General features: G+C 35.5%; 1 protein-coding gene across 1 annotated transcript in view; it reads left to right on the top strand.

The window, feature by feature from the left end:
* The first annotated feature begins 9,265 nt into the window (after positions 1 to 9,265).
* Positions 9,266 to 25,743, top strand: part of LOC149831015 (uncharacterized) — a 112,453-nt gene continuing 95,975 nt past the window's right edge. The window contains exons 1-4 of the mRNA XM_090013609.1: positions 9,266 to 9,851; positions 9,941 to 10,026; positions 12,087 to 12,186; positions 12,346 to 12,468. Of these exons, the coding sequence (XP_089869735.1) occupies positions 9,579 to 9,851; positions 9,941 to 10,026; positions 12,087 to 12,186; positions 12,346 to 12,468 (582 nt within the window). The 5' untranslated portion in view covers positions 9,266 to 9,578. The remainder of the gene's footprint in view (positions 9,852 to 9,940; positions 10,027 to 12,086; positions 12,187 to 12,345; positions 12,469 to 25,743) is intronic.

Genomic DNA, 25,743 nt, shown 5'->3' with positions numbered 1-25,743 from the left:
AACTTCCCCTAGCGTAATGTAGGAGTAATTTCGTAAATCGTAGAGTTCTTTGTGATCATTATGATGGATTTGCATCAGTATCCCATTAGACCCAAGAGATCACCAACATAGTTTAGGGCCTGTGGATAGCGAGGTCTTCCCTCGAGTTCAAGTTCCTGTGTGGACTCCTCTTCTACAATGCAAGACTCCTTAGAATTGAAGGGGGATGCCCACAATGTTTTATGCGGCGAGGATGGCAACTGTGGGTATAGCAGGGTAAGACCGGCATGGCTAGATCTTTGATCTAGGGTGCGTTTTTTTGTGCAATAAATAAATAAATAGAGCAATTATAGATAAATTTGTGTCTTGTATGATTTTTTTCCAAAGATAAAAGTGAATATACAATCCCTTAAGGAAATAACTTATAATAAGATATTATATTTTTTATTATCTAGATTTTTAAAAAATGTAATATATGATACACAAGTGATGTTCTCAGTACTTCACAATGTTCCATGGTTTTTAGCGCTTATGCATATCTTGTAGTACTATCACAAGATGTTCATTGACATCTATTGCATACATCTTAGTTTTCGCAGATGGGTCCAATGGGTGGTTTAGGGGTGTCAACAGGTCGGTTTTACATGGACCAAACCCTATAGGGTCTGGGTATTGTGACAAATAAGAAAACCTGATTAAGACTCAGGTCCAGACCCAAAGGTCCTATTAATATATGGACCCATGTATAGTTTGTGAAAATTTATACCAAACCTGGGCCTTACCCAAGTTTCGATGAAGACCCACAATTTTCAATGTAAAATGATAAAAATATTATTTTACTAGGTCTGGTTCGTGTAGTTCTTATTGGGTCCAGGTATGGTTTCTCTTGTAGTAGACCTGAGTTTGGACCCAATACCATACCTGGAAATCTGGTCCAAGTTTGGTTCCACCTAGGTTCGATCCAAACCCGACCCGTTGACACCCCTAGGTGGTTTCAATATTTGTGTGAGCTACTAGCAAGGGTTCTAAATTTTTTATCAAATTGGAAATAAAGCTTAATCTAGCTTAACATGACCTAGAATGAATCCAAAATTGATAGAGTATGTGCATGTTTTCCTTTAAAAAATTATATAGGATGCACACGTTTGTGTATGTGAGTGTAGTGGATAAGAACTTTAAAAGTGTTTGCTAACGAGTTTTAGCTGGTGAAATAGTTTTAAGAAGGGGCTGACCAACTTAGAGATTTTGTTTTTAAACTTAATATGTTACATTCTTACCATTTTTGTTGTTGACTTCTATCCTCTCTTTTTTTCAATTGGTATTGATAAAATTTTAAATAATTATTTTATCTTGAGAATCAGCTTTTTATTTCTTATTCTTCTTCTCTCCCAATTTCATTATTATAATCATGGCTTGTTTCAAATAAGATACTTAAACATACTATGTAAAAGTGGTTGGGGAAATTAGAAAATTCATTCTCTTTGTTTGGAAGTATCCAGTAGTTCCAACAAAACCGGGTTTTGACTCACTGAATGGTTATGAGATTTCAATATTTGTTTGGGATAATTCATTAATTTCAACAATGATCCTAGTTATTGATTCTTTAAATGGTTAATTAGGATTTTTGTTAAGGATAATATATTGTTAAATGTGATTTAGGTTCAAATACTTGTCATGAATAAAAAAGCACTTGTTGAGTCTAATCAAATTAAACTTTTTCTCTAATATTTTGCTTATAGCAAATCTTATATATTAATCAACTTAATTATGATCCAAGATTTGGATGAGATTTTAGGAACATTAATGACTTCTTCTTATAGTTATGAAAATATAGCAATACAACATTTGTATATAGACCATTTATAATATTATAAATCTTAAGTAATTAAATATAGCTCGACCAAATTTAGGTTCCAAATGCATTTGAGCATAAGTGGGAGAGTCTTTTATAGACCTAAGACTAGTGTATTTATTTTTGTATTTTGATGTGTGAATATGTACGCTAGTATGAATCACATTGTGGTACATCATAAAATGTAATATGTTGAGAAGAAACAAAAAATCGAATAGAGATTGCAAAAGTATGTAGGGTTGGAATGCCAAGTGTATCATCTGGTTATAAAAATATGAAGATAATGTAAGACAAGTTAAGAACTAAATATAAGTGTAACTGTAAGTGTAAGTATTTAAATGTTTATATGTATTAATAATATGTAAAAATAATTCTAATCTAAGTTGAGATCTTAAGAAAAAAAAATTGGTTATTTCATTATCTGATTTTTTTAAAAGAATGAACATATTTAACTTCAAAATGACATATATAAATATTATTATACTACATTAATAGCATTTAAACATGAAATTTAAATGAAAACTCAGTTTATTATGTATTTTCACATATATAAAAGCCCTATAATGGTGTATCTCATTCTTACTACTCCTTAACAATGGATAAAAGACACCGATGCACATATTTATAAGGCTTTTATAAAATTTTCTATATGACACCAAATGTAGTAGTGCCTTATGTCATATTTCAATTTGTTTACAAAGGCAAAAAAAATTATTGTCATCTCTCACAAAGAACAACATAAAATTTTAGAATATTATCTTTGTAAATTGAAATTGTTGCCCTCCATCTATTTTTGTGTAAGTGGCTTGCACAACCTTTATTTGATTGTTGTCACAACATAGTTTCTCTTTAGGAACTAAAGATGAATAAAGTATGAGTGGTCAATGTTAGATTGATACAATGGTAGGATGTCTTCTATGGCCGGCTCAAGTATTTGCTGTTGTGTTTTAAAAGTTTTTTTAGATGGCCTAAATGCTATAGAATTAGAAAATACATCAAACAATGTAGTAAATTAGAGAACCGGATTGAAGGAGGTTGTATGCAATGAACATAACATCGATCCAATATAAAAGTGCTTATATGAGCACTTACATTCTTGTTTAATTTGTTATTTGATTCTTTTATTTATATTTGAGTATGTTTGTGCAATTATTTGTTTGTAGAATATTTTTACTTTTGCTTGGTCAATCAAAGAATAAGGAGGAAGGTCATAGAAAAAAGAAAAAAGGATGAAAAAAGTCTTGTTTTTGTGAGAAAGATGATGTGTTGTTTTATCTTTCAAATTCATTATAACAAAATAACAAAGCAAACATGTTTTACTTCATGTTTAGGAATAATAATGAGAAGAGTTTCACTTACTAAATTGTTTTCTTATTAACTTCATGCGCATAATCCATTTTTTCATTCAATATATTCAGTATGTAGAACCTATAAGCTATTTGTTTAACATTTTATTTTATATACGTGAATGCTTATTGTGAATTTGCAAACAATCTTAAGGTTATATGCATTAACATAGAACATAATCGTTTATGACTCTAAAGATAATGATTTATATTCTAAAATATGGTTTGAGGCTGGTATTATTTTACTATCAAAAGTGGTGTGATATTGTTTTATTGCCAAATTTTTGTTTAGCTCGTTCACAACAAAAACTAATGTATATTTTGCTTTTGTTACTTATCCACCCATGAGATCCTATGAAAACATTTTTCACCTTTGAATTATACAACTTTGTGGTATAGTATTTAAGTAATATTTTGTTGTTGCATGGGTATCCATATCAGGTGCATGGGATTATGCATAAGTGAAGTATTTCACTTTGTCATATGTGTATGGGCATTATCTATGGCAAAAAAATTTGTTAGTATAAAAAATATAAAAAAAACAGATATAATTGTGCATATTAATATAAGACACAATAATCTCATATGTTTCCTTATTATAAATATATGTTTTGTTTATTGATCTAGCCAACCATACAAAACTCATTATGAACCTCTACGAAAATATTAGTAGTTATTGTTAATGTATTTGTAACTTCGCACCAACAAAATTTAGCATGCTTCAATTATCTTTAATGTTAACATCTACGTTAAATATAATTAGCTCAAATCATTTTTAGACTAAAAATTAATTTACAAAAGGTCAAATATATTCATATCCCTTATCTTGGCAAAATTAATTGGTTATTGGCATTTAAGCCTATTTGTATACATGACCTATGCTTTATAGACTTGTAGTACAACTTAAAATTTATAAGTAAAGGGGACAGAACAATGACCAATTTTTATTCATATTGGGAAAATAAAATAGGATAGAAGATCCAATTCGAAAAACCAAAACTTGTAAAAAAGAGAAGATAAGGAATGCAAATATCCAAGACATTGATGAACTTCTTCGAATGAGAGCTTCATCAAAATATGCTTAAGTACTCACTATCCTCAATAGAACAACCCTACTTTACATGTGGAATATCTATATGTTACATCAGTTGTTGACAATAACTACAAGAGTTACACTGGTGGATATTATCGTTTTTATATTATAAATAAGTTAAATATTGCTTAACCATTTTATAATAAAGTATAGAGTTTTGTTATAAACAATGCATATTGATTTTCTTACCATGTTACTTTTATTTATTTTAAAATCAATTATAAAGCATATACATAATGGTGAAAGATTTTTGACATATGTTGATTGGATTTATAAAAAATGATTACCCTTAATCTTATATTTAAATTGATCATGGAGATCATACATTGTAGTTGCTTAGTATATAAAGTAATGATTGATCAATCCAATTGTTTCATAAAAAATGGCAATGAACATTTTTTCTTCTAATGGTTAGTCATCAATTAGTAAAGAATATGCCAAGTTTCAATAGACACAAAAGGTTTAGTAATTTAACTTTATTGGGGGTTATATCCTAAAATTGTTTGTATTATTATTATAGTGTGCATGTATTTGGTGACAAACAGTTGATTGAATGATATTTTTACCATTAATGTTTTAATTTTGGATTTTGAAGTTCCCTTCTCTATTTATTATGGTTAATAGTATTATTATTATTTTTTTACAAGAGCATTTACCAAATTAATAAATGTTTATTTTCTTCTTTTATATGTAGGTGTATGCATCCATGTATATTAACCTCTCATTTTTTCCATCATCAAGGATTAAACCATCTTCTAATAACTTTTTTTTATATATTTACATAGAAAAAGCACCCCCAAGAATAGAGACCTAGTTGTGCTAGCTTTACCTGTTCGTACGACCATTGTCCTGACAGCACAAAACTTTCTGGCTTACCCCTTGCCCCTAGAGAGTCACCACACTTGGTCTTGTGAAAGGGGTGATGTCTATGGTATTTGGACCTAGATCGTCTACCTAACGATCCAGGTCCCATCCCACTACACCAAGCCCCTTTGGGGCATCTTTTAATAACTTGTAATATTTATATATAAACTTAGAGAAATGATCTCCATTTTCCAGTAAATAGCCATGCCAAACATGTAAATTTTGATACTTATATTTATAATAATGAGAGATTTTGAAAACACACTTAATGTTTGAGCAATAATAAATGATCAACTTAACTTTTGAAGATTGTTAAAAACATGAATATCTATTTGCACTATTATTTGGAGTCAAATTTGCATTCTATTAGCATGGGTTATCACTAATCCACATTAACTTGTCGAGTCAAATGTATGCATTTACCTTTGAAGTTTTTTTTTCTTTTTTTTTGTTATCACCTCACAATCTTTTTTTCTTCTCTCACCCATACAATACACAACAAAAGATCCTAAGTTTATTTGTGAATCAATATAGCTTATGCCAAATTAGTTGTAGTCAAGTTTTGTAAATATGTTATAAATGTCTTGTATATAAACATAAACATCTTCTTAACCATTTTTTATCTAGATACTTATCCATATTGTCAAACTCATGTTGTCAAGTCACCCTAAAAGTAGTTGAATTGGTTCAAGTCAACGTTTGATATAATCTTGTTTTTACATTTATAGAACTTTTAACCCAAAAATTAAGGTTTTAGTTATTGAACTTGAAAGACATATTAAAGTTCAAGAGTTATGCAAAGATGATATTTAAAATGAAAACTAACGAGCTTCATAAGTTAAAATGTCAAAACAAGTTCATATTGTGACTAAGTTTGATACCCAAAAAATTGAAATTCCACAAATATATCTTAATTAAATCACAAAAGGCTTAATACATTCATTTTCCTTTTCTATATGGCTATGACCCATCTTGACAATTGTATTTTTATCAAAAATCAATTTAACGAGGGAGATGAAAATTAATAGAAACTCATAATTATATTCATAAATAGGCATCCCAATGAAATCTATAAATAGGGATGCTCCATAACAATTAAATCCACTTAAGATTATCTAAAGGAATTATTCATGAGAACTCATTGTGACAATGTGTTATCCTTACATGAAATTTCCATTTTATTTAATAATCAATAGTTGATCTTACATAAAAGCAGTGTCAAGAGCATACTGGATTGCCTATCTCATAAAAAAGGTTATATCCAGCTAAAACAAATAGACAAAAGAACTAAGAAGAAGACTATATAGTAAGTTCAAAAATGGTGCTTCTCGAGTTTGATAATAATTTATTTAGGTTTTTTCCTAATTCATTAATTATTGTGGGCTCTTTAACATGTATATATTATACTTTTAATGTTTTCCCTACATAAAATACTTGGTTTCTTTAGAGTTCTACTTCGTTAATCTATATTTCACTTAGAGTATATCCTAATTTGAAGAAACAAAACTTGTTTCATATTTACATGTTAAAGGATAATGGTTCAAGTTCATATTGTATCCCACGTCTTTTTATTTAAAAAATATTTTTTTGCAAATAAATGATTATTATATTTTTTTGCAATAACTAAAAAAATAGTTATTGATCTTTTGTATGTTGTAAGATACAATAAATTTACATTGCCTATTCATAGTATTTGTCAAACAAAAGCTGAAGTTCTCCTGACCATAAATGAGCACATCTAATTTTGGTCTTGTATAAACAGGTGCACACTTTGAGTTTTGAATCTTATGCTCATGCTGCTCCTTCAACTTGGGATGTTGTAACCCACCCCCTTAGCCGGATGAGTGGAGCCTCTCATGGGCCATCTTATAAAAAATATTGGTATATAATTAAGATGTAAATGGGGCATCTAACGCCACTTTCATTTGAACCAGCAAACTAGACCTATAGTCGAACCACGAAGTCACTTAAGTTTGATTCTTTTGAATAAACCATTTATTTATATCCCAATAGGGTCATTGGATTTGAGTATACATCCATATATAAGATGGTCACAAATTATCCCAATATATATAAGTACATAGGTCACAAATTAGATTGAGTTCAACGTATAATTGGGTTCTGCTAATAAAATTCACACAAAGAACTATTTCATGCATATTAAGATCACGCATATGTTGTCTATAAATAATTTGCATTCAGTTATCTAAATAAAACATATTAAGATCACGCCTAATCAGGACATGTCATTTGACTTGTCCTCGTGTCATATCCCTTAAACACATGACTCTATATTGCATGTTCCTATGACATATGGGTCAAGTGACCCCCCAAAGTTATAATCGTTCAAAAACACATTGTGTTTGTGAATGAAAATTAGGATTCAATCTTGTCTGCGTTTAATTTTCTTGTGTACTTGACCTGGTTGTACACAAATGTAAAATGTATACTATTCGAACTTCTACCGGTCTAGGAAAGGTAGGCTTATATATGTTTGTATACATATCCTTGTGAAAAAACGTAATGCATGAGTCTATCAAAATTGAATCAAGCTCAATCAGGTCAATTCCTAAGTGAAGTCTAATTACATGGATTCTAAATCCCTCCTAAGTATGTAAAAAACATAGTCTAATTTACATATTTAACACAAACCTAAACTGTATGCAACCTTTTGCCCTTTTTTTCTCCTCACTAATATACTGTGTCTAGCCAAGGGGACGACTTATCCACAATATGAACTGATTCGACTTTTTTTATATTACCAATAAAGTAGTATTGAAAATTTGAAAGCTAAGATAGTCGAGTTTGGCATGCTAAATTTCTAATAAGAGAAAATATAAATGAAATAATTCGAATAACCCCTTTAGAAGCACATGTTTGTTTCTTAAAAGTAGCTAAGACCATTGTTGTTAGCTGTTTGCATATTCATTGGACTAGATTTTACTATCTAAAAGCTCACATACTATGTATTTGTCTATAAAAAAAACACTAGATCAAACGGAAAGTAATAAATTATCATATAGAAAGAAGGACAAAATTCAATTGTAAATCTCTTATTCTTTTAGAAAATTAGACACAAACTCACAATGGTGAGTTAAGGAAATTTTACATGACAAAAAACTCATCCAGGAGTAGGGGTTGTGTACAGTTTTTAGAAACCAAGTTTTAGATTAGGTATTTGAAGGCCCAAGCTTTTATAAAAACTAGGTTAGCTACTTAGCTTAGCTAAGAACTATGTAAATTGAAGCAAGAATACTTCAATTAGTCACTAAAATATGGGGACTATAGTGTGAATTGAGCATTTTTTACACTTTTTTCGCAAATCCAACAATGTAGATGCATTCCATATGGTGACTTTGCTAAGAACAAATTGTTGGATAATGTATTTTTGATAAAAAAAATATAATTTTTGGATGCTTGTATATTTTATAAAAATCATGGACCCTTGATTTTAAAGCCTTAAAAAATATTGTTTATGAATCATAATTGGATGATTGAAAATTTGATACTTATAAAACCAAACTTATAGATTGCATCCGTACCCTTAGATTTAAGATAAAATGATGAAAAATTATGAAAATCATGGTCACTTGGTAGCTCTCATATTTCCAGTTCTCATTACAGTGACTCCAATTTATGCCCAAGTGTTCTTACCCTCTGTTTGGGAACTTGTGTTGGAGGGAGTTGCAAGGAGTGGGAGAGAGTAGAACTAGGAAATTCAAGAAAAATAGATTTCAGAGGAGTTTTGGACTCTCTTGTTTGGAAGCATAACAACTCCTTCAAGGATTCGAGCTTGTAATTGCTCTTGATTCCTCACCATGTTTGGGAACCCATAGCATGGTATTTGGGCTGGGCTCAGTCTTATAAATTAAGTCTTAGCTTGACTTATATATATATGAATGAATAAAAAATTTATTGAGGTAAATATGATAAAAATCTTGAACCATCAGAAATTTAGGAACCCACCGGAAATTCTTGTGATTTAAAAAGTTTCAAATACCTCCTCTTAAAATCTTTTGAAGAGGAGTTCAAATGGGAATTTTGAACCGGCTGATTCTCAAACTAAAATATAGACTCCCTCCGACTCCTCCTTCCAGTCGGCAGCCAAATCCATGCGATAAGTGCCACCGGCCGATGAGAAAAACCGGCTGGCCATGATTCAGCCCATAGTGTGGTGGAGGAGGGACCCACTGTTTGAGAAAGAGAGCGGCCGCCTACGCTACTACCAGCCCCAGCCAAGCGCTTGCCGGGAAACCCTAACATTTCTCTATTTGGCAGCTAGCACTCCTGGTCTTGGGCTTTATCTTCCTTCTTCCTTCTCTCATTCCTCCCCTCGCTCTTTTTCCTTTCCTCATTCCTCCCCTCGCTCTTTCTCCGAGTGTGTGAGCAAGCAAGCGGTAGAACCTGAAGTCGTTCAAGCCCAACCGATCTGAATCGCCACAGGATGTCGACGTCCTTACGCCCTCTCCCTCCCGCGATCTCCTCTCCCCACTCGGCCGCCCTCAGGAGGGCCGCTGGATTCTTCCTGCCAGCGGCGGCGAGGAGGAGCGTGGTGAGGATGGGGCTCAGGGAGGACGGCCCTTCTCTGGCGGTCGTCGGCGTCACCGGCGCTGTCGGCCAGGAGTTCCTCCAGGTCCTCTCCGACAGGGACTTCCCCTACCGATCCGTCTCCATGCTCGCCAGCAAGCGATCAGCCGGAAAGAAGATCCCTTTCGAGGTTTGTCGTCGCGATCGTTGATCGTTTCCTCCAATGCCGCCTTTCGTTTTGCTGATTCTTTGGTTTGTTTTGTTGGGTTTGGGTTTTAGGGAAGGGAGTACGTCGTCGAGGAGCTCACTGAGGATAGCTTTAAGGGAGTCGACATTGCTCTGTTCAGCGCCGGTGGATCCATAAGGTCGGTCTCCTTCGCCCTCTACTCCCTTCGTTCTTCTCTTTCGTTTTTGTCCCATCATTTCCTCTTCTTTGTGATTGTGATTGCCTTTTTTTCATATGGGATGGAGTTTGAGGTTGGATCTTTGGTTTTTTGGATTTTGAAAAGAGAAATGAGATTGAATCTGATTGTTTGGGGAAGAATGTTTGTGGTTTTCTGGTTTTCGATTAACATGATGAAATTTCGTTCCTTTTGGATGAGAATGGCGGGGACCTAGTAAACTGCGTTAAAAACGGGTATATAACGTTGTTTTTGTTGGTTTTCTAATTCTAAGCCTCTGTTCGTTGAAGCAAAAGAATCGCGCTATGGAAATTTTACGTCGGGAAGAAAATAGAGTTGATTTTCACTTTCCCCTCTTTATTCAACAGAAGAGGTGTGTGTTTTCCGAGGTGATGCTTGACGAGGCATTTTCACCAAAGACTAAAAAGTGCAGTGGCCGGTCGGAGTATGGTTTGGGTCGGTTCGTGTCAGGATCGAGATCCAACTTAGATGACCCATACTGGGTCCAATTTGAAGTTCTGAACCCATTCAGGTCCAGACTTGAATCCAACTAGGAATCATGGGTGGGTTTCATCCTGCTTACTTGGAACCAGTTCATATCCAAAAACCATGTAGGGCCTAGCACGAATCCAACCTTGAACCGAATTAGGTCCTAGTCCAGGTACGATTGGACCCAGCTTAGGTTGGACCAGTCCATGTCTAATTTGCATGCGCAAATCCAACCCTTATTTTTTGAAATGAGATTCGTATGATAGTGATGGATATTAATGAGGTCTCAGTAGAAGCCTGTTTGGGTCAATTTGAATCCAGGCCAATTAACTTGTCACGTTTATGTGGATCCGAGCCCAATTAGGTTTGCATCAGATTGTGCTCGGGGTGGGCAACAGTGAACAGGCCAGCCTGGCCTGCCCTGTCAACGGGTCGTGGCCCATCCATTTGGACGGGCCAGACCGGGGCTTAACAACTTAACTGGTTTTTGGGGATCCATCCTCGCCCATCAATGGGTTGGGCAACCCAGTCCAAAATGGACCATAGGTCAGGTTAGCCCGCCCTTTGCAAAAAGGCTTGTCGGTCCACAGACCACCTTTGGTATGGAGGGCTGTCAACGGGTCGGGTTTGTATCCGGTACCCGACCTGATAGGAACCCAAATTCATGGTTATCCGATCAATATTCCGCCCAGGTTTGGGTCATGGTTTTTGCTGGGTACTCGACCCGACCCGTTTTTTGCTGGGTACCCGACCCGACCCGTTTTTTGCCGGGTACTTGACCCCACCCAAGTATTTTATATGTATTTTTCATAAAAAAAATTATGAAATTATGCAAGATCTGGCTCTGGGATTCCATTTCCGTGACCCGAGAAAACCCGAAACCGAACCCGGAGTGGGTTCAGATATACCCTAATGGGTTGGGTACCCGACCTGTTGACAGCCCTGTAACGGCCCAGATGAGCCAGAAATCCTGTTGCTAAAACATGATCTACACTTGGATGAGCTCAAACAGAAGCAGTAAACCATGCTACCCAATTAACTATATGAATGATTCATGCCCCATCAACAACCTCTTAAATCCATTACTTTGTTTCTTAAGCTCATGATGGACTATAGCTAGTTCCATGCACCTGCAATGTGAATTGAATTTGTTCATATAGTCTTTTGGATGTAGAATGAATACGTGCCAATAGCTTTTAGATAAGAAGTGTCAAGGTATAACAAAAGCATATAATTGTTCATTAACATAGTAACAGCCATTTAGATTATAGGGTGAAGGATACTTTTCCTTCAGAAAATTCCGACTGAAGAGAGCTGCTGTAGTATTGTTCTGCATTGATGTGAAATAAGAGTTTTTTTTTCTTTTGCAATTGTGCATGTCAAGCTGTTATTTCCTAGTTTGGGCATCATAGGAGTTAAATATTGGTTTCTTTGTGTAATTTAGAATTGCTTGGTTGGTAAATTTTGCACCAACAAGGTTTGCTGTTAGCCTTTTTTTTTTTCACCTTCTAAGAGCTTTCAACTGGTTTTTGTAGTAAAAAGTTTGGGCCTATAGCTGTCTCTCAAGGATCAATTGTAGTTGATAATAGCTCTGCTTTCCGAATGGATGAGGGAGTTCCACTTGTCATCCCTGAGGTGCTTGTTTCTTTTATCTGTATATCTTATTGGCAAGTTTGTTCAAGTTTCATTTGTTTGTTTCACGTATGACATGCATGATCACTTTTTTGGTCTTGTGAATTTAAACTGAGGTTGCTTATTGTTTTCTAAATTATGTTTTTCCCTTGTATTATCTAGGTTAACCCAGAAGCAATGGCTCATATAAAGCTTTCTTCAGGAAAAGGTGCACTTATTTCAAATCCTAATTGTTCAACAATAATATGCTTGATGGCCGCAACTCCTCTTCATCGGCATTCTAAGGTTACAAACTTTCTTTAGTTGCTTTCTGCTTCAATTTTGAAGTACCAATATTTATAGCCTGTTACTTTCAAATGCTTTTCGCCTTGCCTTTCCAGATTTTCTGTTTTCAGATTAGTGCTCTTTAAGTTTCGATTCGTCATGAAATATGGATGATCAGTTGGATCTTTTTTATGTCTAAAAAATTATTACTAAAGAATACTAGTCCTCAGTTTTAACCTTCTTTTGGAGTGCCTGCTGCGCATAAAAAACCTGTTTTTTTACTTAGAGTTTTTACTTTTTACCCTTTAGCAGAACAGGCTAAATGAATTCTATTGGAAAACATCCCTTTACAAAATGCATTTTTATGTGTTATGCATACTTTGGTTACTTGTAGAAAAGAAGGCATTTATTTGAGTTGTTGCAATTGTTGGGTATGAATTTGAATTATGGCCAAAATCTGGGTATGTTTCTCCAAATAACCCTTTCCCATAATGTTACAGTTCATTATGATACTGATTGCCCATTGTCGTTGGAGTTATCATGAGTTTTGAACTTGTGACTGTTGAAGATTTGCTTCAATCATTGATTATGTGCTACCTAATCTCCTTACTATCATTCAACAAAAAAAAACTATGTGCTGCATATTGTTTGTCATACTGGTAGGTAGTTATAAACTTTGATTTGCTTTAATTCTACTAATAGTTCATTCTTGCAAATATGTGCATGTTTTTATGTGCTTAATTGCTTATTAATTATTTTAGTTTTTAGGTTTAAAACCATCAAATATATTATCATAAATCTTATGGCATGGCATGACATGGTCCATCAAATCTGTACCTTGAACTTTCCTATATACATGTTACAATATACCTTTTGCAGCACTGCTTAATATGTCTTCTAAATGTGTAAGTTTTGACAGTTTAACAAATAATGACAAGTAAACAAATAATTGTGAACATCCAATCAAAATACAATTGGATGAAAAAATTGAAATCTTTATAAAGTTACAAAATTTTGTATAATAATTTCGGAAACATTAAATTTGCCTCTTGCTTTTAATAAGAAACAATGTGTCCAACATTGTGGAATTATTGCTTAGTAAATTAAGAACTTTTTAATCAATTCCACAATTCTGAGCCAATAAATTATCTGGGGTCAACTTAACCTTAGTTTTTGGAAAGTTTATGTTTCTGAATTCCATGATAGTCAAGTTTTGTCATTGAGAAATAAGCATGCTTTAGCAAATCTCAATTGCTCTGAGAGTATTAAGGTCCAGTTGAAGACTGTACTAAAACTGGTCTCTGATGCCAATCTGAGAAAAATATGAAGATCCAGTTAAAGGCTTTTTGACTTCATAACAAATCCATGGTCCCAAATTACCCTTATCCAATTAGATTTTTCAGCACTATAATGGTTCCAAATTCTCCAGATCTAATAAAGACTTTTCAGTATTATTATGGACCTAAACTATCCAAATGGATAGATCTGGTTAAAGGCTTTGCAGCACTATAACCAGTCTATGTTAGAGTTATTCTAGATCTGGTACAATCATTGAGATCCAATGTAAATCAAATAAAGGAGGGTTCTATCTGTTGAAAAACAGCTGCAAGTATGATACTGCCACAAGCAATATGACCAGAATAAGTCTAAATAATGTCTGTAGGTGTTGGAAGGGTCTAACATCTGATGTTGGAGAGAAGATGTGATGCAGGGAGAAAGAAGGAAGGAGGAAGGAAGAAAAGGAAAAGCAAGGAAAGAAAAGAAAAAAGATAGGGGAGAAAGGAAGGAAGAAAAGAAGGGAGGAAAGAAAAGAGCAAGAAGAAAAGATAGCAAGGTAGTCATAATCCCTCCGGGACAGGTCGGATTGGGTTCGACTCGGGCCCATATCTAGAAACATTTTCTTTTAAGTTCCAACTTTTGACTTGGTCAAACTATCAAGGGATGGGACCCTGCCCTAACTAAAACCACAAGAACAAACCCCTGCCCCTCCTAGTGATGAGCCAATGACCATGGCCACTGCTAGAAGAAGAAAAATAAAAAGAATAAGAAAGAAGTAGGAGGATGGAGGAGGACAAGTGTAAGAAGGTAGGAGCAGGGAAAAGAAAGTGGCAGAAGAAGATGTGAGAGAGAGAGAGCTTCATTTCATTCCCCCGCTTCCTTTACACACTCTTTCTTTATTTAATGAAAAATTATTAAGCTTACTATTTCTAAAAAAAAATTTCTTTCTTTTTGCCCCTTCTAGTCTTCTAAATATTGTTCTTGCCCCCCCTTTTATTAAGAATAACATATGTGGATCTTAACCTGATCCAACCCCATGAAATAAATAAATAAATGCATATATATAGCCATACCCGCATACCTGCATTTAAAAAAAGTTGTCATCATATCCTCCATACCCGTTTCTATGTGACATAGCCCTCCATCTCATGGTGAAAGGGGAACACCTTGAATCTCATCCATTTATAGTGATAACCTATTAGTATTTTTGACAAATGTCCATACATTTGATATTAACTACAAACACACCATTAGGGGTTGTTGCAAAATTCTATGTAATTTAATATTACTGATACATATATATCCAAATACTGAAGGAATCAGTTAGATATTGTAATACCCATAAAAATTCGATGGGTAGTTTTATCCATATTGGACCCGGGATCCGTTACCCGGATCCAAAAAGGGAATATATATATATATATATAATTATATATGTGTGTAATAACAATATTTAATAAATAAATAAAAGTACTTTTAAGAGAATAAAATTAGTATAATTTTTTTTAATTATTTGGGGTTGGATCCATGGTTGGACCTAAATGGATCCAACATATGGATCCAGAATCCGTTACGGATCCACATTCATTGTGGATCTAGCACTAAAGGGGCTAACCTGGATCCACGCTAAACGTGGATCCAGCATAGCGGGTCGCGTGGCTCAGACCCAAACCCGACACCTTTTTTTTTCGTTTAAAGGGGACTCGATTTCAGGAATCGTGCCTAGGGCACGATTCTCGCAGGAGCTCAAGAAGGGAAGGGGAGGAGGTTACAGAGGAGAGAGGAGGGATTCACCTCTCGTTAAAAGGTGGGGGAAACACAGATCTCTCCCCTCTCCGCTCTCTTCCTCTCGGATTTCATCTCCCCCACACTCTCTGTCTCCTCTCTCACTTTCTTGCTCTCCCTCTCCTCTGCCCCTCATCACCCTCTCGACCGGCATCGCGGCTGTGGAAACAACAGGCCGACCATCAACAACAGCCTCCCGATCGCGCCCCTTCACGCCGGCAGGAGCTCCGTCGTCGGCAAGCCTCCCGGCCACCTGTTGCCGCCATCACCTGCCACCAGAATCGCCGACGACCTTCTTGCAGAAGCGTCAGCCACCTCCTCCTCCAATCGCCAGGAACAGGTAGGTTTTCTGTGCTTTTAGTTGTTGGTATTGATTGTTATCGGTATATGTTGGGTCGGTCGAGCAAGAAAACCGCTTTCTTTTGCAAATCCGGTGGTTCCGGATGGGGGTTTCGTGGCTACCGGAAAACCCTCGTCCATGAAATTGGCATTTCCTGTAATCACGGCAGTCGAGCGTGAGATCCATGGATAGATTTCTTACCTGGTTGATAATGGGTCGAGCATATGGGGGATGGTCCGAAAAAAACCCCAAATCAATTGATTTGGGGATATCGGTTGCCAGAGTAGAAAGACTAAATCCAGCTAGGGAATATGGGGTTTATCTGTTGATCTTTACATTAAAGAGGGTAGGAAAAGTTGTGTTCTCACTGTATATCCATGTTGTTCCAATTATTTTTTTGTATTTGATTAAGGCATGGGGTTTCTTTTTCAATTCGTATGAGAAGTATTATGTATAAACTAATTTAAGCATGAATATAGATGGGGAGGAAATAGAAATCCGATTTCAAAAGCTATATAAATACCTACACTTATTATTCATGAGTATTAATTTCCCTGTCGTCATCCAATCCGATTACCTATTACTTTGTTCTTTGAACTGTAAACAAATTTGATTTCTATGAGATGTGTTCTGTCATCAAACCAGGGTTTTCATTATTATGATGACTATATGTCAGTGTACTGACTATATCAAATCTGTTCCTATGCTGGTTTATTAAATGATATCAAGTCTGATTACATGTGATCATGTATTGTCTTACACAGTTGTATATCATTAAAGCATGAATACTTTAAGAATAATTTCCTGGTAATCACATGAATGATCAAGGTCTGAAACCTTAAGGTGTTCGGTAGACACTGGATTTGGGTTTCCCATGAGTAGTTGGTTTTGGAATTGTAATGGAATCATTCGAGGATTGATGCATGTTTAGTTTTCTGTGTATGCGTTCATTCTTATTGCGTCAGATCAGCCTGATGAATAGGTTGTGATGTATCATAAACTGTTCAGCAACATCTACTCTTATTGTTAGCATTGATTGAACTGCAATATATTACTTACTGATCAACAAGAGTTGGTTTAGAGACAGATTAAGCTTTCATTGTGTTGTGCATAAAATTGATACTGGTATAAACCAGTTATAACACCATTGGGATTATATGGTATGATTTCAAGTGAACCATTTGGGTTTTTACCTAACACATAAGTACCAATGGGGGTACTTGAGTCCGATGATTTGTAGACAATGGAAATTGGGTATGTCAAGAAAACTTAAACTAAAGAGAGGTGTGCTTAACTGCTTTTTGAAGGTATGTTTTGAATTGCTTGTATGCAACATGTTAACTGTGTTTGAGGAATTGGGTTATATTGGTTCCAAACATATGATGGTGTACTTAGTGACACATGGACATGTGCCTTCCCGCGAGGCAGGCACTTGGAAAAACCTTGCCTAATGAGCTATATTGGATTGAATACCCGACGAAGGTACTTGGGTGGTTAACTTGTGCGCAATAGCAATAAAACTGATAGAAAACTTAAACTTAAATGTTGTATGCCTGACTGGTTTAAAGGTGTTAGGGCATCAATGTTTGTGTTGTAGAGTTGGTAACACGTGAGAATATTTGATTTTTGTTAATATGTTATTGCTTTGGTATAGGTGCATACACGATATGAATGTGTGCAGCCTTGAACATTTAATTTTTATGTCCAGGTAATGTTCATGTGTGTGGCTGTGAATACATGAAAAGTTTCATGTACCTACATTTATGAGACATGTTTAATTATCATGCATTTATGAATTGGTTTCAAGTGCATGTGCATACATGAAATCAATGTGTGTTTGACATGTACAATCATGTATACATGTTCTCATGTACTTGTGAATTATGGATGAATGCATGTGTGTTAAGTGATTTCATGAAAGCACTTGCACATGGACAGTGAACACATGCATATGATTGTGGTAACTCATGCACATTGTTAAATTGATTTGAATGGATGTGCATTTGGAGGCATGCTGACTTCATTGCATAAATTGCAAGTTGTTATGATTTTTGCAAATGATGCATTGATGGTCTAAATGAATCATCACAAGCCTGGAGATGCTTGAGCTTGAATTTTCTCTTTCTTTAATTGTTTAAATGCATCACAATAATCATATTTACATGATGGTTTTAATTGTGTTGTTCTATGGTTGCCACGGGTGGTAGGCCGTGAAGAGCTACGCTTTGGTGATTTGTGAGCTTATGTTTGCATGTTGATTTGCAAGTCTATGATTAACTTTGCATGTTGATTTGCAAACGTGATTCTGTTGTTCTATATTGCACTGTTCGATGTGTTTTCACGGGCTGGAGTCTCGTGATGGTTCTCACAGGGGTAGATGCGAGCTTTTGCCTTGTTTTTGCATGCCGAATTGCAAAACTCAATAATTGGCTTTTAATAAAAAGATAATGAATAAGAACAGTGTAATATACGTTCTGGGATATCTCATCTTGAGTATGAGAATCTTAGAGAACCGGTCTTGGGGAGACTGTGAGGATACAAAAACTCCGTGTGATGAAATCTTGTCCTCTGAACTCGATATTGAGGTTCCTTCTCCTGGCTACGGTTTTAGGAAGAGTCCGCCACTTTACTCGGGAGTGGTGTGTTGGTCACAACTGTGAGTTTGTTTTGGTATCAAGGAAGTGACATTTGTGGGCGTCAGGTGTCCCTTGTGTCCCCGACATTAGATGTGGAGGTCTAATGTTCCGATGGTAATTCGGTCGAGGGCTAAATTGAAACCCAGTAATAAAATACAAATTATGTGTTAAGCTACTCTGGGAACCTACTTGACCTCGGAGATTATACCCGTTTGGTGTATCCGCGGGCAACGGTAATTAAAAAGAGAAACTTAAATTGTATGCATTTAATAGGGGCATGCATATGGAAAAGGAAACTTAGGGAAAGATAATAAGAGGATTCATGCATTACACATAAGTCATATATTTTTTCTGCTATGCATTAGAACATGCATATGTTATATGTTTTCTTAATTGTTATATATTTGGTGGATGCGTGATGTTTAACTTTCAATGTATGTTAAATGTCTTATTGTACTAAAAATTGTGCATCATGGTATGGTTTAATGTTTCTTTATGCATAATGGATGTACCTTGTGTTATGAATGCGTACTTGAATTATGAATTGTCATAATTGCATTTCTTTGAAAAATTATGGGTATTCATATTGTGGTTGTGTGATATATAAATGCTGCTATTAATGTTACCTGCCAGTTAACTTCTGATAAATTGTTGACGGTCATAACATAGATCTTTACTTATTCTTGTATATGCTAAAAATCATACATGACACCCATATCACATACTGGATTCATGATGTACCATATTAAAAGTTACAGATTTTCTACTTAGACAGTTGTAGTCTAATTCCTATAATTTTTCAGGTGAAGAGTTGGAGTTAGGAGCGGGTGCGGGATGAGGCTTTGATCAAGATTTTGGATTTACTGTTCCAGGGATAATGTGAGAAACTCTGATCTTAATTTTCATTGATATTGAAATGAAAAGAATGTTTTGGTCTTGCTACACCTGTAATGTTTCAGAATGCTTAGCCCTATGGTATGACTGGTTTCTGCTGTATAAAAAAAATTTCCTCAAAAATTCGGGTTAAGATTTCAGGGCGTTACAGATATGATGCAAAATAAACCTTGTTCTATCATTGATCAAAGATTTCTATATGTAAAATACGAATTAGGGTTTGATAAACGGGAAGGAGAAAAGTAAATAGATAAAATAGAGGAGAGAGAAGCTTGCTAGGGTTTTTTGCCCTGGGGATTCATGTCGGTTGATGTTCGTGAGATTGTTGGCCTTTGGTTGAACGGTCTGATTCTGACTTTGTTGGATCCTCTTAGATCGTCCCTCTCCCACCCGGGTACTGGTGTGTCCAACAAGGTGGTGCGAGGTCTCATGGCTCGTCGATTTTCTGTTCTTCTTGCAACTAGCTTCGCTAGGGGTGGTTGAGGTACGAAATCAACTGTCACCTAGGTACGAGTATAGAGGGTAAGACAACAATTTCAAAAAAATAAGTGGACAGGGTCACGACTATATATATATATATATATATATATATAGAGAGAGAGAGAGAGAGAGAGAGAGAGAGAGAGAGAGAAAGAGAGAGAGAGAGAGAGAGAGAGAGAGAGAGAGAGAGAGAGAAAGAGAGAGAGAGAGAGAGGACCTAGATCTGGACCCAAACTCCCCTTTTCTCTCTTATTAACCCCGCCCCACTGCCTCTCTCTCTCTCTTCCTGTAACGCCTCGAAATCTTAACCCAAATTTTGAAGAATTTTTTTTCTTTCTTTTTGAAACAACGAAAACAAGTACTACCATAAGGTTAAGCATTCTTGAACATTACAGGGGAGCAAGACCAAAACATTCATTTCATTATCAGTGAAAATTAACATCTGAGTTTCTCAAACTATCCCTGGAACAGTAAGTCTAAAATCTCGATCCGATGCCTCATCCCGCAACCGCTCATGTACTTTATTCATTACATGAAAAATGGTAAAATTATAGGAATTAGACTACAACTGTCTAAGTAGGAATTAATGTAACTTTTAATGCATATATATCATGAATCTAGTATGTGATGTGGGTGTCAAGTATTATTTTCAGCATATATGAGAATAAGTAATGATCTACGCTACGACAGTCAACAATTTATCAAAAGCTAACTGACAGGTAACACCAATAACAACATTTAAAATATCTCATAACCACATATACGAATTCATGTAACAATTCAGAGGAATGCAATTATGACAATTACGTAATTCAGGTAAGCATTCATACAACATGGTGCATCTATTAGACACCAAAGAACATTAATCACTACCACGAATTACAGTTCAAGTAGAATTGGACATTTAACATGCATTAGAAGTTAAACATTACGCATCCACGAAACATATAACAATTAAGAGAACCGATAACATATGCATGTTCTAATGCATAGCATGAATATGCATAATTTATGTGTAATGCATGAACATTTTATTATCTTTCATTAAAATTTTCCTTTCCATATGTATGCCCTATTAAATGCATACAATTTAAGTTCATCTTTTTAATTACCATCGCCCGCGGATACACCAAACGGGTATAATCCCCGATGTCAAGTTAGGTTCCCAAGGTAGCTTAACACACAATTTGTAATTTATTACTAGGTTCCAAACTTAGCCCTCGATCGAATCACTTTCGGAATATTAGACATCCACATTTAATGTCGGGGACACAAGGGACATCCAACGCCCACAAGTGCCACTTTCTTGGTACCAAAACAATCACAGTTGTGACAAACCCACCACTTCCAGGTAAAGTGACAGACTCTTCCTTAAACCGTGGTAAGGATAATGAACCTCAATATCGGGTTTAGGGAACCAAATTTCAGCACACAGAGTTTTTGTATCCTCACAGTCTCCCCAAGACCGGATCTCTAAGATCCCCATTCTCTAGATGGGAGATCACAGAACGTATATTACACTGTTCTTAATTATTATATTTTATTAAAAATCAATTCTTTATGTTTTGTAACACCATATGCAAAAGTAAAGGTACAAGCTCCAATCCAGCCCTACGAGGACCCTTACGGGACTCCAACCCGCGGAAACACAGAACAATGCAATATAGTGCAATAAAATAAATGTGATTTTTGCGATGCATTTAAACAATTAAAGAAAGAGCAAATCAAAGCTCAAGGCTCTTCAGGCCTGTGATGATTCATATAGACCATCGATGCATTGTATGCAAAAATCATAATAATATGCAATTTATGCAATGATACCAACATAATTTCAAATGCACATTCATTCATGCCAATTTAACAATGTGCATGAGCTACCACATTAATATGCATGTGTTCACCATCCATGTGCAAGTGCTTTCTTGTAATCACTTAGCACACATGCGTTCATCCAAAATTCATAAGTACATAAGGACATTTATGTATGATTGTACATGCTAAACACACATCGATTTCATGTATGCAGATGCACTTGAAACCAATCCATAAATGCACGATAAATAAACATGTCCTATAAATGTAGGCACATGAAACTTTTCATTCATAACATGTATTAACATCCACACACATGAACATAACTCGGATCTAGAAATTGAATTTCAAGGCTGCACACATTCATATCATGTATGCACCTGCACCAAAACAAACTTTGCAATAACATGTTAACAGACATGCATTCTTATCCATCAGATTAAATCCAAACTAAAGCATCAGGAGAACTACATCCCTCAGATTAAGTCCACCATCATGTGTTTGAAACCTATATAACAACCTCATTCCTCAAACATGATTAACATGTTGCATACAAGCAAGTCAAATCATACATTTTCTAACAAAAAGCAGTTAAGCACATATTCCTTTAGTTTAAGTTTTCTTGACATACATAATTTCCATTGTCCACAAGTCATCGGACTCAAGTACCCCCATCGGTACTTATGTGTTAGGTAAAAACCCAAATGGTTCACTTGGAATCAGACCATATAATCCCAATGGTGTTATAACTGGTTTATACCCGTGTCAGTTTTATACACAACATACAAAATAAATTCAATGAAAGCTTAATCTGTCTCTAAACCAAGTGTTGTTGATCAGTAAGTAATATATTGCAGCCTAATCAATGCTAACAGTAACAGTAGATGTTGCTGAGCAGTTTATGATACATTGCAGCCTATTCATCAAGCTGATCTGACACTGTAAATGTATCTTCAACAAGATACTTTAGTCGATAACACAACAACCTTAAGAATAAATGTGTGAACATACACACCCAAGAATACTTGTGCACAACAAACACAACACACCGAATCACAAATGTGCACTTGCACCCATAAGTTTCATAAACACTAGAGAGGTTGGGCTATAATCCCAAAACCCTTAAAGAAATACAAGAGGAGCTGCCCATATATATAGGGCTTTGGAGGAGGCCTTGGGAGGGGCGCCACATAGTCGTTGGAGCCCTTCCAACGGTCACAAATGTGACCGTTGGAGGGGTCCAACGACTAGTGGGTTGGGCCCCTCCCAATGCATGTACAATGCATTAAATGAAAAAGCAAAAATAAATAAAGAAAAAAGAAAAAAGGAAAATACAAAAAAACATATTCTTGAAAAAGAATATGTGCAAAATTCCTAAACTACCCTTACTATGACTATATATATTTTATATATATAATTGGTAAATACATATACATATATTATATATATGTATATGTATTACCTTATATATATAAAATATATATACGAAATTACAAGTTTGATTACATAATTTAACACCCCACTCAAACTTAGGGCAAGATGACCGATAGTTTGCCAAGAAGGAAGTTGAACCGCGGAGCGCACAAGGCTTTAGTAAAGAAATCTGCCAACTGATATTCGGACGTGACATACGGAAGATCGATAACTCCTCGGAGATATGCTTCACGAACATAGTGACAGTCCATTTCGATGTGTTTTGTCCGTTCATGAAAGGTGTGGTTCTTTGCAATGTAGATTGCACTTTTGTTGTCGCAGCATAGCTTGGTGGGTCCTTCAATTTTGATCCCCATGTCTTCTAGCAGTTGGTGAATCCAAACAATCTCCATAGTAGTAGTGGCCATGGCACGATATTCAGCTTCAGTTGAGGAGAGCGACACCTTTTGTTGCTTCTTGCATCTCCACGAAATTAGTGAGTCTCCTAAGAACACACAAAAACCAGTGGTGGAGTGACGGTTATTTGGATCACCTCCCCAATCAGAGTCAGTATAAGCAATCAATTTTAAGTCAGAGGAAGAGGACAGAAAAACTCTCTTATTTAGAGTACCCTTTATGTATCTTACGACCCGTAAGATGGCACTCATGTGAACGGATGTAGGCGCATGCTGAAACTGACTTGCAGTATGGACTGCATGGGATATATCTGGTCTGGTAATACTCAGATACATCAGAGATCCTACAAGCTGTCTGTAGGGTGTAGGATCCAACAGGGGAATTCCATCATCAATTTTCATCTTTGCTCCTACAACCGCAGGAGTTTCACACAGCTTCTCATCTGTAATACCTGACCTGTCAATGATCTCAGAAGCAAGCTTAGTTTGAGATAAGAAATATCCTCTAAGAGAGTATGCCACTTCAATTCCCAAAAAATAAGTTAAAAAACCCAAGTCAGACATTTCAAATTTATCTTTTAAGATAGATTTTATACTTTTAACCCCGTTAGAATCACCCCCAGTGATGAGCATGTCATCAACATACAGAAGTAGAATTACAATCCCTGCATTGGATTTTCTAACAAATAGAGCAGTGTCAGTAAAACAAGAGGAAAAACCATTCTCAATCATAACAGAGTTAAATCTGTCATACCAAGCCTTGGGAGCTTGTTTTAGGCCATAGAGTGCTTTCTGAAGATGAAGCACCTTTCCCTTAGGAGTCTCCATTCCAGGAGGAGCATCCATGTAGACTTCTTCGCTTAAATCGCCATTTAAAAAGGCATTTTTCACATCCATTTGATAGATGTTCCATTTGTTGATAGAGGCAACGATTATAAGACATCGAACAGTGACCATACGAGCTACAGGAGCAAAAGTTTCTTCATAGTCAATACCATATTCTTGACTATATCCTTTTGCAACCAAGCGAGCTTTATACCTTTCAAGGGATCCATCACTTTTAGTTTTTACTTTGAAAACCCATCTGCACCCTATTGTTTTCTTGCCTTTAGGAAGATTTTGGAATTCCCAGGTTTTGGCTCTTCTCAGAGCCTCAAGTTCATTGTTCATGGCATTAATCCATTCAGGGCATTTACGTGCTTCTTCAAAATTTCTAGGTTCTATATAAGAGTGGATGGCACTAAGGCAGGCTCTATATCTTGGGGAGAAAGAGTCATAGGAAATGAACCTAGAAGGAGGCCTTCTACTTCTCTCAGTTCTACGAGAGATCACTTCATTCTGAGAGGCACTGGGACTGGCATCATTATATCTGTCAAGAGCACTCCTAAAGTTGTTTTGATCTCTATGAGAGTAGGTGATAGGGTCTCTAGGTAATTCAATAGGTTGATGTGACGAAGGAGACAAGGAGATGTTTTCCTCGGTTTCAAGTTCATTTGGGTTACTTTGATCTGACTCATTATCACTAGTATCATCGTCTTTATTCAATAAATCAAATAAAAAAGAATAATCCATATTTTCATTATGGGGGTCACAACGTTCAAATCCACTAACATTTTCCAAAAAACTCACGTTCCTGGAAACATACAATTTATCACTTTTGATATCATAACAACGAAACCCCTTTTGGGTTTCAGAATAGCCAAGAAAGGCACAAGGAATGGCTTTTGGAGAAAGTTTGTCATTCTTATCAGTAAGAACAAAACACTTACACCCAAAGACCCTTAACCTGCTATAATCAGGTTCCTTATCATACAGTTTTTCAAAGGGAGAAATTTTGTTTAAATTTTTTGATGGAAGTCGGTTTATAAGATAGACAGAGGTAAGGGCTGCCTCAGCCCAAAGATTTTTTGGAATGTTTTGAGAAATGAGCAAAGTCCTAGTTGTTTCAATGATGTGCCAGTGTTTTCGTTCGGCTAACCCATTTTGTTGAGGGGTTTTCGGACATGATTTTTGGTGAAGAATTCCAAAATTTTCAAGATAACTCTTAAATTCATTTGAGAGATATTCTCCTCCAGAGTCAGACCTAAAGATTTTTAAACATCCATTGAATTGATTTGAAATCATCATGTGAAAACTTTTAAAGGTTGAAAAAACTTCATGTTTATGTTTAAGGAAATAGATCCAACAAAACCTAGTATAGTCATCCACAAAGATCACATAATATGAAAAACCTCCTTTTGAC

This window comes from Nuphar pumila, chromosome 7, assembly GCF_984573655.1.
Source record: "Nuphar pumila chromosome 7, dmNupPumi1.hap1.1, whole genome shotgun sequence".
Taxonomy (NCBI): Eukaryota; Viridiplantae; Streptophyta; class Magnoliopsida; order Nymphaeales; family Nymphaeaceae; genus Nuphar; species Nuphar pumila.
This window is presented reverse-complemented; position numbering and strand designations above follow the sequence as displayed.